We start from the raw sequence: 13816 nt of genomic DNA on the forward strand, positions 1-13816 counted from the left end.
CTTGTAATAATAAAATGCACAACTCATTCTTGCTAGCCATTCGGAATTGGTGGTAAAAGCAAACTTCCTGATTCAATCGTCTTTGGCTCACGTAACCGCGATGCAACGAATGGCAACAATATATTCTTGAACAAAGATCGATTGCAACGCTACCTGTAAACATGAAATCCTTAACCGGGTATCATTACATTATTTGCCGTCCATGTTCCCCATACTTCAATTCATCTTGGGCGCAGTGTTCGGGTTCGCAGGCTGGTCCGCAACAACGCTGTTGTGCCTGGTCTCTGGCTCCTCATCAAATTCATAGAGAGGCGCGATTGGCATCATGTCGCGGCGCAAGATATACTTGCCAGCATACCACGGGAGCTTCTCGGTATAGTACTTGGCGTGGGGACGGTTGCCGACGTTGAAGACCGTGTCCAATTCCTCGAGCGTGAGCGCCTTCGTCTCTGGCAAAAGGAAGTAGCAGTAAACCGTGCCGAATAAGTTCCAGCAGGCATACCAGCAGAAAGCACCAGTCGGGGTAAAAGCCGTGCGCAGTGCGGGCCAGCTAAAAGCGATGATGAAGTTGAAGCCCCAGCAGGTGGCTGTCGCGAAAGACATGCCAACATCGCGAATGTAAAGGGGAAACGCCTCGGCGGAGTAGGTGAATGGCACGGGACCTTCACTCGGTGAGTAGATCGCCATGAAGCAAAAGATGGCTGCTGCCACGGAACCGAGCTGGGAGGCGGGAACGTTCTCTTGAACGCCGTCCGCATTCAACGGTCCTCCGATCAAGAAGCTGAATCCACCCCAGAAGAGACAGACGGCCATGAGGGGGAAACCGACAAGGAGAAGGTTTCGTCGGCCGAAAGTGTCGATCGTGTAAATACTAGCAAGAAGTCAGTGATCATTCGGTATCTCATCGTCGCCCACAACCAGCTTTTCTCTGGGAAACTCACGCAGGGATAGCGAACAACCAGTTGACAATACCAGTGCCGAGAGAGACAAGAAGCGCGTTGGACAAGGAGAAACCTGCATCTTGGAAGATCTGAGTGCTGTAGTATGCAATGACGTTGACACCACAGAACTAATTCAAGTCAGCGCCGCCGATTTAAAACACGGAGAAAGGCGGCTTACCTGTTGCATAAACATGACGAAGAACGAGCTTTGGGCTGCACGGCGGTTGCGTTTGACCGTGAAGAACTCTTTCCACAGAGACTTGCCCTCACGCTCGCCCGCCTCGACATCAAGAAGTTTGGCGGCATAGTACATATCGCGAGCGGCCTGAATGTCGTGGGACCGGAGTCGGCTGCAAGCGTGGAACGCCTTGTCCCACTTGCCCTTCTCCATGTACCTGCGCATAAGAGTTAGCTTAGCAAAGCAACATGATTGGGTTAGTAGGGTTAGTGTTAGTGTTACGGGGACCAGGGTAAGGGTAAGGGTATGAGTTAGGGTTAGGGTTAGCGTACCATCTCGGGCTTTCTGGGCAGAAGTATACTTGGAGCATGACGATCAATGGCGGGATCGAAGTTGATGCCAACATCCAACGCCATTGCGTATTCTCGCCGAGTATGGTAGTATTCTGGAATGCAACGGAGGCAACAAAGCCGAGCATGATTCCAAAAGCCGTCCACATTTGCCACATCATGGTCAGTGCGCCTCGGATATTCTTCGGCGCAGACTCGGCGGCGTATACCGGAGTGGTACTTGATTTCGCGCCGACTGCGAATCCAAGAGCGAATCGGGCGATGAGCAGGTTTACCCAGTTGTTGGCAGCGCCCATCCAGATACCGGTGACGAAGGAGATGAAGCAAGAGATGAAGATGGTTCCGCGGCGACCGAAAAATTTCTGTCAAGGTCAGGCGATTAGCAATTGAACTTTCGCATTTGCCGACGGAGTGATGTCTGCGATAAGTGATGTCTGAGTGAGGTGATGTTTGAGATACTTACATTCAGAGGTGCATTGCTCCAGCATCCGAGTAACGCAGAACACAGGTACGGTGCGCCGTTGATGAGACCCTGCAGCAACTCGTTCTCAGGACCTTCCAGGTTGAACTCTCTGAAGTAGTACAGCTATGAAAAGAGTCAGTCCGTCGAATCGTAGGGTACCCGCTTTTGGAGACACGTACCTGTGCGCCATTGACAGCTGTCTGATCCATTCCCTGGACGATAGCCGAGCCAGCGCATAGGACAACCAGGAAATAAAGCATGAAAGGCTGACTCCAGCGGTGTTGATCTTCGTGTCGCAACCAGCCCTTCTCTTCTTCAGACAGGATGGAGATCCTCTCATATCCTTGCGGTCGGTTTTGCACGCGAGCCATCAGGGCGCCCTTGTGGAAGGCGTCGCGCTTGTCGGACAGACCGCGGGCATCGACGAAAGCGTCAACATCCCTGAGTACCTCGTCGTCGGTCATTCCAATCAGCGGGTTTCGAAGCTTGGCGGCGACGCTGGCGCGCCTGGTAGGCTGGTGCTCGTCGTGGGTGACATCTTCGCTGGAGTTCCCGGTTGCGGGCGAGGGACGCTTCTCCTCGTAGACGGCCTCTTCGTCAACCTTGGGAGCAGGCATGTTTGCGGTTGTTCAAGCTAGGGAGGCCAAGGCAAAACGCCGATTATGAAGCGGGAGGAGGGGAAGATCATTGAATCAGGGAACGATGAGCCTGCACTCTTATACCGTTCCTCTCACCCACAACTCACCCGCCTTCCAAGCCCATGGGGTCCTGTCCACACTCTCCAGCTCGGTGGCATGGCACATGTGGATAACTATTGGCAGACGTCAAATGAGAGCGACATCTGCGACGACCAAGGCCGCGCGATCACCTTTTCGGGGCGGCAACACGTGCACTAAAGGCTCAGCGCCATGGCAGATGGCGTGGCGTTGGAAAGCAAAGCTGGGCGAAGAGGCATAAGACTTGGCGAAGTCGGTGTCCGGGACGCCACGCAGCTGCAGAGCGGTCCGTGGCATTGCTTGAAGTGCGGTTGGGGCGCCGACTCGAAGGGCTGCGGCCGGCGTGCCATGGGGCGCCGCAAAACCCTTGGCCGATGACGTGTGGGGAAAATCCGCGGAGCAAGCGACCGCAGGCAAACTCTCATGTGATACTTCGACGAGGGAGAACGCCTGGCGAAGGATTCCTCCAAGCCTTGTGGTACTTCTTGGAATAAGTCAGCGGCTGAATGAGACCGATGCGGTGTGTGGTTCATTTTGGTCCAGGTGGGAGGTATTAGATGTCGGCGACCCCGGTCGTAGTATTCGCAGCCAGCACGGCAAGACGGACCACATTATTGAACCCCAGCCAAGACAGGAGCACGTGTCGCACGCGCTAAGAAGGCCGGTGGGACTGGTGTAGACGACCTGCTGGGTGTCAGTAGTCAGTAGTCAGTAGTCAGCCGTCTCCTCCACTTCCTCCGTTGCCAACATGTGGAACCGTTGACAACCTGCGTCCAGAATCTCCACTGGCACTCGCGCTAGCAGTACGAATACCGATCGCCGAGATGCCTCCACGTGCCGGATCCCTGTGTATTTTGCATCGATGCCGTCGAGTTGGTGTTCAGCATGAAGGTCCGTTCGCTTTAAGGGCTCGTTGCTCTTTCAGCTCGATATCGCGTGTCGGCAGGTCGTGGCTTGTCTGAAGATAAGAGGTTGCTTGGTGTTTCTATGTTTCTGCGGAAAGAAAAAAGGTACACACACCCCGCAATGTGCTTTCACTGACCTCGCAATAGTCGCCTGGCTGTTGCCTAGCCACTACAGTAGTGGTCGTGAGTGAATGAATACATAATCACATCACGACCCCTCACACTCCCCTGACTAACGTTCCTGCGATTTTCGTCAAAGCCGTACATCCGCTTTCACTTCGGAATGCCATGATGGTGGGTCTTCCACTCATCTAGACTTCCAACTAGATGCGGCCCACCGCTGGTGGGTCCCTGCCAATGCTGTCTATCGCATCGGGGCTCCCGATGATCTGCTAGTGCTCGGTTGTGTTTGCTTACTCCTAAGCTTGTATGAAACGAATCCCAGTTCGCTTGGTAAGTACTTGCGCGTCGACTGTGACAGAACAATCCCGACGCCTTGGCAAAGTCTCAGATTTTTTCCTGACAGGCGGGAGCGTTCAACAAAGGTATGCAATGCTGTGATTGACGTTTCTTGCGAAGCCGGCCCTAAGCGAGGTCCCTTAGACTCGCTCTCATTCACTCAGCAAGTGGCGTCTGGATCATTGGTGTTGGGCCGCGACTGCCAACCGATAGCCATTCGTCTTGCACTCCGCCTGTGGTCTCGATCGCTGCCGCGCCGAACTTCATGCCAGCGTTGTCTGAAGCGATTTCTTCCTCGCACCAGCTCATGTATTCTGCTAAACGGCCGTTCAGCGCCAATCGTATGCCATCGTATGCGAGCTTGCCCCAATCAGAGATGTACCAGGTCTCTCGGAGCATCAAGGTGGCCACGCAGAAGTGCGCCGTGATGACTAGAGCAGGCGGGAACTCTGACTGCACCATCTTGATGAAGTCGTAGGATAGCATGGCCGTCCAGCGCCATATCTGGCCCATCTCAAGACTTCCAGACGCGTATGTGTAGATTATCGTCTCGAAGACATCGCGCAGGTGTCTCAGTGCCTCTGAGCACTGTTTGCGCTGATCCGGCTCCGGGCAGTTGATAAGGATCATTTTATCCAGCTCCCGAAACATGGCAAACATGCTCGCGGACATCGTCACTTGGATATCGGCTGATAGTGCGTGCCCATAGAGTACGACAGAGAAGGGGCCGCGGCTTACGACACTCCCCGTAGCCTCTTTCACTTCCCGTACGCCCCTCGTCAAGTACAGCAATTCGCATATACTGTCGACGCTAATGTATTGCTGTCCTTCCATCTGTGAGGCCTTCAGAGTCGCTCTGGTCATCGAGGATATGGAGAGTATAGTCGCCAAAGCAAACAAAGCATTGGCTACTTCGTCCGTGATATGGGTCAGGATGTGCCGGTAAGACGCCAACGCGGAAGCCTGGTGTTTGTCGCACAACGCGGCATACTTGGCCACCTCTTGAGGATTGGTGCACGCAAGGTGTAGAGCCGAAAGTGCAAGTACGCCGTGCATCAAGAAAGTGTGTCTGGCAGCTTCGAGTGGTATGTGTTCTTGCCAGACGTGCTGTAACCTAATGTTGTTTCCCAGCTTAGTCCGACTGGTCCTATGGCTGTAGTGATGCATCAGCTCAAGGTCTTGCAGCCATTCTTGAGTATCCGTGGAGCTGGTGCTCTCACTAGGCCCCTACGGCTATGCGTCAGATATTTGGGGTGCTTCTGCGTGAGACATCGCAAGACTTACACTTGGGGAAGCTGGATATAGCAGGCTGCATTGTTCGGCTCTCCTCACGCAATTGGAACACGGAGCGTTTTCGTTACACTATAGGACGGCAGGTTTCAGTCTTTACGTTCATGTAGAAACTCTAAGTCGAAAAGGGAAGGAATCTAATCCACATAACTACCAACCTTGACCCTCCGTTTCTTACACTGAGCACAACCTTTGCGGGACTTCTTAGATCCAAGTTGTGTCATCCTATCTCCAGCTGCACGGATAGAAGCTCTAACCAGTGAGAGCCGTAGTCTGTAGTCGGAACTGTTCGATGCGATGGCACAGTAATGAATCTGCGTGACTTTGTGACCTGTTGCCTGATCGTGCCCGTGCGAGGTGAGAGAACTGGATTCGGCAGAACGAATGAGCGCGCGAAAAGGTTATAACCGCTAGATAATACACGCAGAGAGTACGCTGCTTGAGGGTATATGAAGACTCGGTATCAATTGCTGTTATATAACGCAGAGTTGTTGACTTGGAAGTCCCATCTCACATCGGCTGAATGCAACCAAGTTCAGAAGCTTCGGCTCGCACGGACTCCTGACATAGGGTTCAATACGCTGTGTACGGGACGATTGTCTCGTTCGATGCAGCAAATTTATTCATGGTAATTTTGATAAGAGCAGAATTTTGAGCGAATGCATATGCCGGCGATTGAAATCGTCCTTAGACTTCTTTTGTCGTTGCATCAGTGAACTGCATGACCTCTATCAGCTATATAAGACCTATCTAACACCAGAACGCCGTGCATCTACTACCAAACTGCATCCAAATATGTCGACTCGCGTCAAAACACCGCCTGCAAGCCCGACTATCTCATGATTCACAGAACCTCTAAGCGGGACTGTACGAACCAACCCCCAGGCGATCCACGTCTTCCAATTTCCAAGCCTTTGTGAAAGCCTTGCCGCCGCGCAGATAGGCGCCAACCTCACTGGGGTGGACCCAGTTCATGATGACCACCGCAAGCCACATGACTAGCGCGTCGAAGATGTATAGGAAAGCCTCGCGTGCCATGATGTAGCCGTCGTTGCCCTGCGCGTACTCGACAACTCTCACAATGGATCGGATGAAGATGAGAATACTGACGATGTACAAGGACACCATGTGCTTCTTACAGGGAGTGCTGTGGCATTTGACGGTCGGCATCTTGTTGATGCTGGTGTGGAAGATTGCGGCGGCAATCACGAAAAGGCCGAAAAAGATGACTTGGAGGACCAGACCAGCGATGATGATTGTGTTACCGGTGTCGGAAGAGTCAGCGCTGTCGGCAGTCGCGAGGAGGCCAGCACCTATGCAGAATCGTTAATGGTGGTCACAGATGCTAGAAGGTAATGATATCCGACCTACCAGAAGACTGCATCAAGAAAGACAAAACGTCGCCAGAAACGAAAATCTTCGTCAACCAAGTGCGACGAATGAATAACGCACGCTCTCCTTCGACCATGAGCACAATCCTGCCCAACTCCATGTAGATGCTGGCAGCAAATAGCGCTGGTGCGACGAGCAACAGCACGCTCTGGATGATGTACGGGTTCAGGGTGTAGGGTCCAGGGTTCTCGTTCGCAGACATTCCACGACCGATGTATCCAATCGTTTCAACTGCAAGCTGTCAGTGAATTGCTTGTCTTAGAATGAAAGAAGTGCTAGCTGATTTCATGGACTTACAAAGACATCCGATGAGGAATGGTATCATGAACCATGTCCGAGTTGCGCTCATTTGCACTGCGTGTAGAATGGTAGAGAGGCCGAATAGAATGACGAAAATAACCGCCGCCGCCATTGAAGGCTCATAGTGGTAGAAAACAAAACCGCCATGAGGATCTTCTGTCGAGTCCTGGCGCGCAAGGAGCGTATTGAGCGCGTCCATAATCCCGACTCCCTATACGAATACTGGTATGGCTTTGGAGTGCGCTAGGCCAACAGTCGACCGCTCGGGATGTCGATGAGGTGGAGAACGAAAACAAGTTGATGAGAGAGGAACAGCACCTGGTTACAAACGCAAGCAGTGGAGAATGGTTGATGAAAACATTGGAGATACCTGCCTTCTATATGAGCAACGTGTGCCGCTGCTGACGCGTGAGCGCCACGATCCATGCTGCGGCCAGTTTGATGTTGTTTGAATGCGAGGCCGAGCCCGAAGCAGCGCGAGGAGGGATTTCGCTGAAAGTGGAGCCTCGCATTCAAGCCCGAGGGCCCTTCAGGGCTTCGCGAAGCCTGCATGTGTCCGTGCTTTCACTTTGTCGGTATCGCTACCCGCGATGATTGGTTCGGTATCGGACCTTCGAAGACCCGCTATCTGCGTTGTGGATGGGCTCAATTGCAATTTGAGGCTTTGGCAAATGCATTGCTGTGCATGAATGCGTGAGGAACCTACCAGTTAGGACGCCAGCACAAGGAGCGGAAATGTGCTTCTACAGCAGCGATCAGCAACAAAATTCACAAATAGGACTGTTCACCTGCGCTGGCTAGGATGCGGCGTGCCACTTTGGATTAAGATCAATGCTTCTTCCGCAATAGAAGTATTATGTCGTTTCCCATGGGAAGTCTGAACTTTCCGCGAATGATAGGAATGCTATCAGCGGTCATCATGCGGTTGTTCCTCGATTCTCCGCCGCGCTGGAGCGGGGCGTACGATATTACACTAATCAAAGCTGATCTTCTTACCCGTGAAAGCCACAGGTGCATTCTTCTTCTCCTTGGCTGCTTTCGCCGCCGCCCAACTTGGATGAATAGGACCTTCGTCGTCTTTGTGCTTCTTCTTAGGTGGCACAGGAGCTTCGCCTCCACCGTTCCTGTGTCCAGCTGCGTGTCCTTTGCTGAAGCCACCTCTCGCACCAGCCACACCTCCCCTCTTACCCTTACCGCCATCGGTAGCACCTCTCTTCATATCCCAGCCCGCATTGCGATCATTCTTCGGATTTGCCAAATGTTTCGCCTTTGCTCCATACTTTTTCTCTGCAATTTGTTGACGAGCACGTTGTCCACGTCGATTCTTCTTAGCAGGCGCTAGTTCCTCAATATCCGATTCTGGCTCCGAGCCACTTCCAGCAACGTAGCCAACGCTCAGAGATGGGATAAAGCTCGATGCTTTGGGTTTCGATGGTGCTGGACGGTCGTCCATACTATCGTCTTCCTCATCATTGGACACATCGGAGCCGGCAATGCGATCGTCAAATCCCCCAAACTCATCGTCTGAGCCCTCACCCTCGTTGTCTTCAGAATCGGTGATTTCCAGAGGGTTCAGGACCGGTTGCGGAGCTTTCTTATCTTCAACAACCGGTGAAGCTGATCGTTTCGGTGCTTTCCGTGTAATCCCAGCGGCCCGCTGAATCTCTTCCATCACGGTGTTCAGCGCTTCTTTCGCAGGTTTGGAGCTCGATAATCTCGACAGAATATTCAGAGTGGCAGCGTCGCGCTGTACAGGAGCTAGCTTGGTAAGTTCCGGCTCTAGTCGCGGCGAGCTCGCGACAGCCTTGATTTTGAGGAGGCATTTGTAAAGGTGGTGTCTCGCTGCAGTAGTCGTATCGAGTGCCTATGTCCACATCCTGCCGTCAGCTTGATCTTGTAATTTTCTTCCGTCGCGGCATAATGTACCTTTAATGCTATGATCTCCGCCTCGATCCTTTGTGTATCTTTGTCATTCTTTTGACTCGCTGCCGTCTTCTGCCTCCGGCCCAATTTCTGACGCTCGAAACCTTTTGCGACTTTGAAGGCGTGACCTAACTTTACCGTGCCTTGCTCAAGCTTGAGCTGCAGCCGCCGCTGCTTGGCATCTACGACTGGCTCGGGGGAGCCTTCGGAGACGCCATCTGCGCCGTCCTCGCGCTTTCGTTTAGGCATCGTCGAGGTTGACTGGGAAGGGTGTGAAGCAAGCGCTCAAGCTCGTGTCGCGCAAAATGTCGGCGCAGATCCCCACGATCTCGGTCTCGGCTACCGGACTGCATGATGCGGACCGTGCCGTTTAAGCGCTCCCGGCCACATTTCGGCCTCCTTCTCCCTCCTCACTCGTCCCATGTACCGCAAAGATCCGTCGTCATCTCATGCTGCTGACATCTCCTGTCAATACTACGTCCAATCGTGGAACAATCTCTGAGGGCCATCAAATGCGTGTATGTTGTTGGAGAGTTCAACTACCGAAGTCGTGACTCTTCTCGGTGTCGACGAATGCCAGCCACTTCAACGGCGTCGCAGACATGGACGTGCTCAGACAAGTCCCCAGTTACAGCTGACTGACGAGCGGATGATGGCTGGCATTTTCGGCAAAATCCATCGTCTTCACAAAGGCTTGATTTGTAGCTTGGCTAATCGGGTCTCAGACACAAACCAGTAGTGAAACACTGGTAATACTGCCAGATCCAGCCTCAAGCCATACAGTCCGTTGCGAACACTGCCCATAAACAAATCATGCTCATGAAAGTCCTCCCATCAATGAAGCAGCCTCTTCTATGCATGAGATTGCCGCCACCATCAGCGCGGCATAGGCGGCACCTGGGAGCATTTTCCTTTTTAGCAACGCTATTGATTTTCCAACGGCCACCTTGGTCTGTGCTCAACACCTAAACTACCTTCCTGTGGCAAGTAACATTCTGGTGGCATGTCTCAGGACGCGCAAGCTATGCTGCGATGGCAAGATGCTCTGCGATTCAATCCAATCCGATACTGTGTCACGGATATCCGCCTCTCTATCGCTAGACATCTGGATCAGACTTGTCAGCTCCATCACTTCAAAGTCCTCCGGTCAAAGCGCATCGATCCAAACACCAGCCACCGGGCTTCGAACGTGCCGACGCCCGGTCTGGAACACGCGCATGCCCTTGCGCTCTCTTGAACAGGAACGGTGGCTGCAAGCCTGAAGTACCCCAGATCATGGCGCCTCATCGAATCGTGCTTTGGCCGCGAGACGGACTCAGACATCCCCATCCATCTGCCCCAGGTATTCTGTAGCTACCGGCCACTCTTACAGCCCCTTCACTTTATGTCGCTCTGTAGACGTCTGCGATATAAGTATAGAGCAAAGAGCCAAGACCATGGAGGTTTCTCCTTGCTACTGCCTCCTTGACTCACCTGGTCGAAGGTCTCGTCTTGATCCTTCCTCTGCTTCATCCGCGGAGCTGTGCTGTCTGCTGTCATGTTTTCGCTTCTGACCTCTGTCAGCCTGCTCACGGCCCTGACCCCAAGTCTCATTCAAGCTCGGTTTGCCACACAAGGATCAAGCAATGTCGCCGTCTATTGGGGTATTTCATCAGTAAGATACCACGACTATGCGAAGCTGACAGCGACTCCAGGACAGGCCAGCGGTGGCATGGAGCAGAAGAACTTGGCTACTTACTGTGCAGGTAGACTTCAGTGCGATGATTCCTGAGCCTTCACAACGGCCGCTAACGAGGATACAGATTCCAACATCGACATTATACCAATGGCCTTCCTATTCCAAATGACCACAGGCGTTGGTGGCGAGCCTGTGATCGATTTCTCTAGTTCATCGAAGAGCTGCACGACATTCAATGGAACGGGCCTCTTGGAATGTCCCGAAATCGCCAAGGACATCTCCACTTGCCAAACGCAATACAATAAGACCATCCTGCTGTCCATAGGAGGTGCGACTTACACCGAAGGAGGCTTCCAGTCCGAGGACGCTGCCACGAAGGGCGCAAAGAAGATCTGGGAAACCTTCGGCCCGAAACAAGACAACTCCACAGCCCTTAGACCCTTCGGCGACGTGAGCCTCGACGGCTTCGACTTCGACTTCGAGTCCGTCATCACCAACATGGTCCCCTTCGGCAAGACGCTGCGCTCGCTCATGGACGACCGCACCTCGAAGACCGGCACCAAGTACTTCATCACCGCCGCTCCACAGTGCCCCTACCCCGACGCCGCGGACAACGAAATGCTAGACGGCCAAGTCTACTTCGACGCCGTCTTCGTGCAGTTCTACAACAACTACTGCGGCGTGCAGTCTTTCCAGCCGGACGCCGCTAACCAGACTAGCTTCAACTACAATACGTGGGACGAGTGGGCGCGCACGAAGTCGCTGAACAAGGGCGTTAAAGTCTTCGTCGGTGTCCCCGCGGGCCCGACGGCCGCTGGTACGGGTTACGTGCCCGTCGAGACGCTGACGAAAGTCATCGACTATGCGAAAGGTTTCGACAGCTTCGGCGGTGTGATGATGTGGGATGCTGCACAGGCTTATGCCAATCAGGGATTTCTCCCTGGGGTGAAAGGCGCGGTGGGCCACGTCAAGAGGAGGAGGATGATTCGACGCGACGGCGGTGAGCGAGATCGATTGGCACCGTTCAGAAGGCCGGCGATCCGTGGAGCGCGGTGGCGATGAGGAGGGTCGACGGGCGACGGGCGAGCATTACGGCGGTACACCATGGACGGGCGTTGGGATGATCTAGCATTTATGAGATACCCTTTCTTTAATGACACACTTCTTCACTTTGGCAATCAAGAGCCGTACGGCTGGCAGACCACCACAGGGCCCTTATAGACCTTGCGAGCGACTAGAACGTAATAGACAGTCGTAAAGCCCAATACACCCGCGAACATGACTGGCGACCAGTTGAAGTTGGCTGCTGTCACGGGGTACGACGGCGGGATGACGGAGAAGAACATGAGCCAGAAGCCATATATCGAGCCTAAGATGTTGATCGGAAGGCCGAAGCGTCCGAGTGACCATGCGTATGGCGGCAGTGGAGCACCGCACAAACGACGCCAGATTAGGCAAAGGATCGAAAGCTCGTACGTGAAGGCCAGAGCTAGCGTGCCGAGGGAGATGATGGCTTGCAACGCAACCGTGCTCCCGAGAACGATCAGTGTGACGAGGATGACGAACGCACAGCATACGCGGAGAGCATTCTGGGAAGATCCGCCGCGGGCGTCGACTTTAGCGATCCAATTCCTGAAAGGGAATCCGTCGTCGCGGGCAAAAGCGAAGAGTTGGCGGGACGTGGCGGCAGTGAAGTTCAGGACGCTGCCGAAGGTCGTCTTCTGCGGCGCGCTGATGACCGCCCTGATCGTGATGATGGCGAGTATGAGTTTCTACAACCAGATGCGAGCGAAGAGCCTGTTACATTTGGATGGGTTAGTCGCTTTTGCAGGGACTGTGAGTAGTTGGCTCGATGGCCTCGAAAGGAAGGCTTTCCCTGACTGACTGGTATCGAGATACTCGCAATCGGTTCCTACGCAACATTCGTCCACGCGAAGAACATCGGATTCGGAAAGCATGTGCATGTTCACGACGATCTAGGTCTGAATGCAATCGGGAAAACCATTTTGGGTGTGATTCTCCTTTCGATCTTGTCGCAAGGACTCGTTGTCTTAGCATTCAACTTGCTAGCCAGAAAGACCGCTCGTAGCCAACATCTTATCCGGAACACCGATATTATCTCTGGCGTCCTTGTCATTTGGACGATTTCCAATGTCGTGGTTATTGCGTTGAGTATGTCAACAAAGAATTCGCCGCCGGTACGTATCCACAGAATGGGAACTCCCGAAGTGATGAGAAAGCTGATCGAGCTTCGACAGCGATGCCATACTGGTGCGGCGTTCTGTCGAGGTCAGTTGAAGAAATATTGCAGTAGAGTAAAGTAGGCACGAGAACGCGTTTAGCACGTTTTCCTGGGCCAAGAGAAGAGAATCACATGTGAGGCCAAAAATATCGGCAGTACCGTAGGCACTTAAACAACCTTATCAAAGCGAGAAAGCGCATCGGAAGAGGGTTGATCCTCTGCCTATATGTAAAGGCGTGCATGCAGGAGAGCTTCTGCAGGGCAAGTCTCACAGCAAGCAGCACGCGGTTTGCTCCGCAGCCGCCCTTCTCGTACATAAACATGACGAACGCACAGTCCCCTCCTGGCGGATGTCCACGTTATCGTAATCGCTCGCGAGCTCCACACGGAAGGGCTGGGCGTGGGGAAGGCGCTGGCTTCGGGCGATCTCGTTTGCGTCGCAGGCCAGCCCAGCGGAAGATGATGTGCCGCGGAGGCTGTGCTCGGGTAATGCGGCGGTGGTGGCTAGCGGCGACAGAAAATAGCTCTAGCCTTGCGTTGTGGTCCTGGTGGATTAAAAGCCGCGGCCAGATGTGTAACAACTCGAGATGCCGATGGAGGTAAGGTAAGATGACATGCAATAGGCCGCGGGTATCCGAGAAAAGTGCGCTGCGGGCTAAGAGTCTTTGACGAAGCGTGGATTGGCGAGGCTGGTGCCGAGGATCTACGCTTTCTCCGCGCCCAGACATGGTTTGCGGAGAGAAGTACTGTACTAAAGTATATGCGCGTGAAAAGACGCGGGATGTGTATAGTGACGCCTGGCTGGGTGGCCGAACTGAGGCGTTCGCAGTGAAGGCAGCACTATCCCACGGTATCGGTTCGCGAAGGCACCCTCCACGCGCAGGCAACCGACCAGATGCGGTAGTGACGCACATGACACGGAGTCACGGTCTCCTCGATGCGGCTGTCATGTACAGGCAGGGAGCCAAGGCGCATTGCA

The 13816-nt window shown here is 53.6% G+C and overlaps 6 protein-coding genes across 6 annotated transcripts; 1 reads left to right on the top strand and 5 right to left on the bottom strand.

Annotated features, from left to right (window-relative positions):
* Positions 1–119: 119 nt before the first annotated feature.
* Positions 120–2549, bottom strand: WHR41_01496 (uncharacterized protein; the record flags this gene model as incomplete). Its single annotated transcript, XM_069370102.1, has 6 exons — positions 120–871; positions 942–1069; positions 1120–1336; positions 1452–1831; positions 1933–2055; positions 2112–2549. The coding sequence occupies 6 exons, from the start codon at positions 2547–2549 to the stop codon at positions 217–219; spliced, it is 1941 nt and encodes a 646-aa protein (XP_069232900.1). The 3' UTR covers positions 120–216.
* A 1619-nt stretch (positions 2550–4168) lies between these two features.
* Positions 4169–5776, bottom strand: WHR41_01497 (uncharacterized protein; the record flags this gene model as incomplete). The annotated part of the gene is made up of 3 exons (XM_069370103.1): positions 5461–5776; positions 5297–5374; positions 4169–5239 (listed from the first exon to the last, which is right to left on the bottom strand). Exons 1-3 carry the CDS (start codon positions 5524–5526, stop codon positions 4169–4171), a joined length of 1215 nt encoding a protein of 404 aa, XP_069232677.1. The 5' UTR covers positions 5527–5776.
* A 194-nt stretch (positions 5777–5970) lies between these two features.
* WHR41_01498 (uncharacterized protein) lies at positions 5971–7438 on the bottom strand. Its single transcript, XM_069370104.1, has 3 exons — positions 6992–7438; positions 6674–6925; positions 5971–6615 (listed from the first exon to the last, which is right to left on the bottom strand). Exons 1-3 carry the CDS (start codon positions 7191–7193, stop codon positions 6158–6160), a joined length of 912 nt encoding a protein of 303 aa, XP_069232894.1. The 5' UTR covers positions 7194–7438; the 3' UTR covers positions 5971–6157.
* Positions 7439–7805: 367 nt separating this feature from the next.
* Positions 7806–9203, bottom strand: WHR41_01499 (uncharacterized protein). The gene is made up of 2 exons (XM_069370105.1): positions 8921–9203; positions 7806–8858 (listed from the first exon to the last, which is right to left on the bottom strand). The coding sequence occupies exons 1-2, from the start codon at positions 9164–9166 to the stop codon at positions 7968–7970; spliced, it is 1137 nt and encodes a 378-aa protein (XP_069232895.1). The 5' UTR covers positions 9167–9203; the 3' UTR covers positions 7806–7967.
* A 152-nt stretch (positions 9204–9355) lies between these two features.
* WHR41_01500 (uncharacterized protein) lies at positions 9356–11657 on the top strand (the record flags this gene model as incomplete). Its single annotated transcript, XM_069370106.1, has 3 exons — positions 9356–10560; positions 10612–10662; positions 10720–11657. Exons 1-3 carry the CDS (start codon positions 10455–10457, stop codon positions 11655–11657), a joined length of 1095 nt encoding a protein of 364 aa, XP_069232719.1. The 5' UTR covers positions 9356–10454.
* A 116-nt stretch (positions 11658–11773) lies between these two features.
* Positions 11774–12559, bottom strand: WHR41_01501 (uncharacterized protein; the record flags this gene model as incomplete). Its single annotated transcript, XM_069370107.1, has 2 exons — positions 11774–12367; positions 12512–12559. The coding sequence occupies 2 exons, from the start codon at positions 12557–12559 to the stop codon at positions 11774–11776; spliced, it is 642 nt and encodes a 213-aa protein (XP_069232720.1).
* Positions 12560–13816: the final 1257 nt, after the last annotated feature.

The sequence above is a fragment of the Cladosporium halotolerans genome (genome assembly GCF_011745625.1).
Source record: "Cladosporium halotolerans strain TM138-S3 chromosome Unknown Sca4, whole genome shotgun sequence".
Lineage (NCBI taxonomy): Eukaryota > Fungi > Ascomycota > Dothideomycetes > Cladosporiales > Cladosporiaceae > Cladosporium > Cladosporium halotolerans.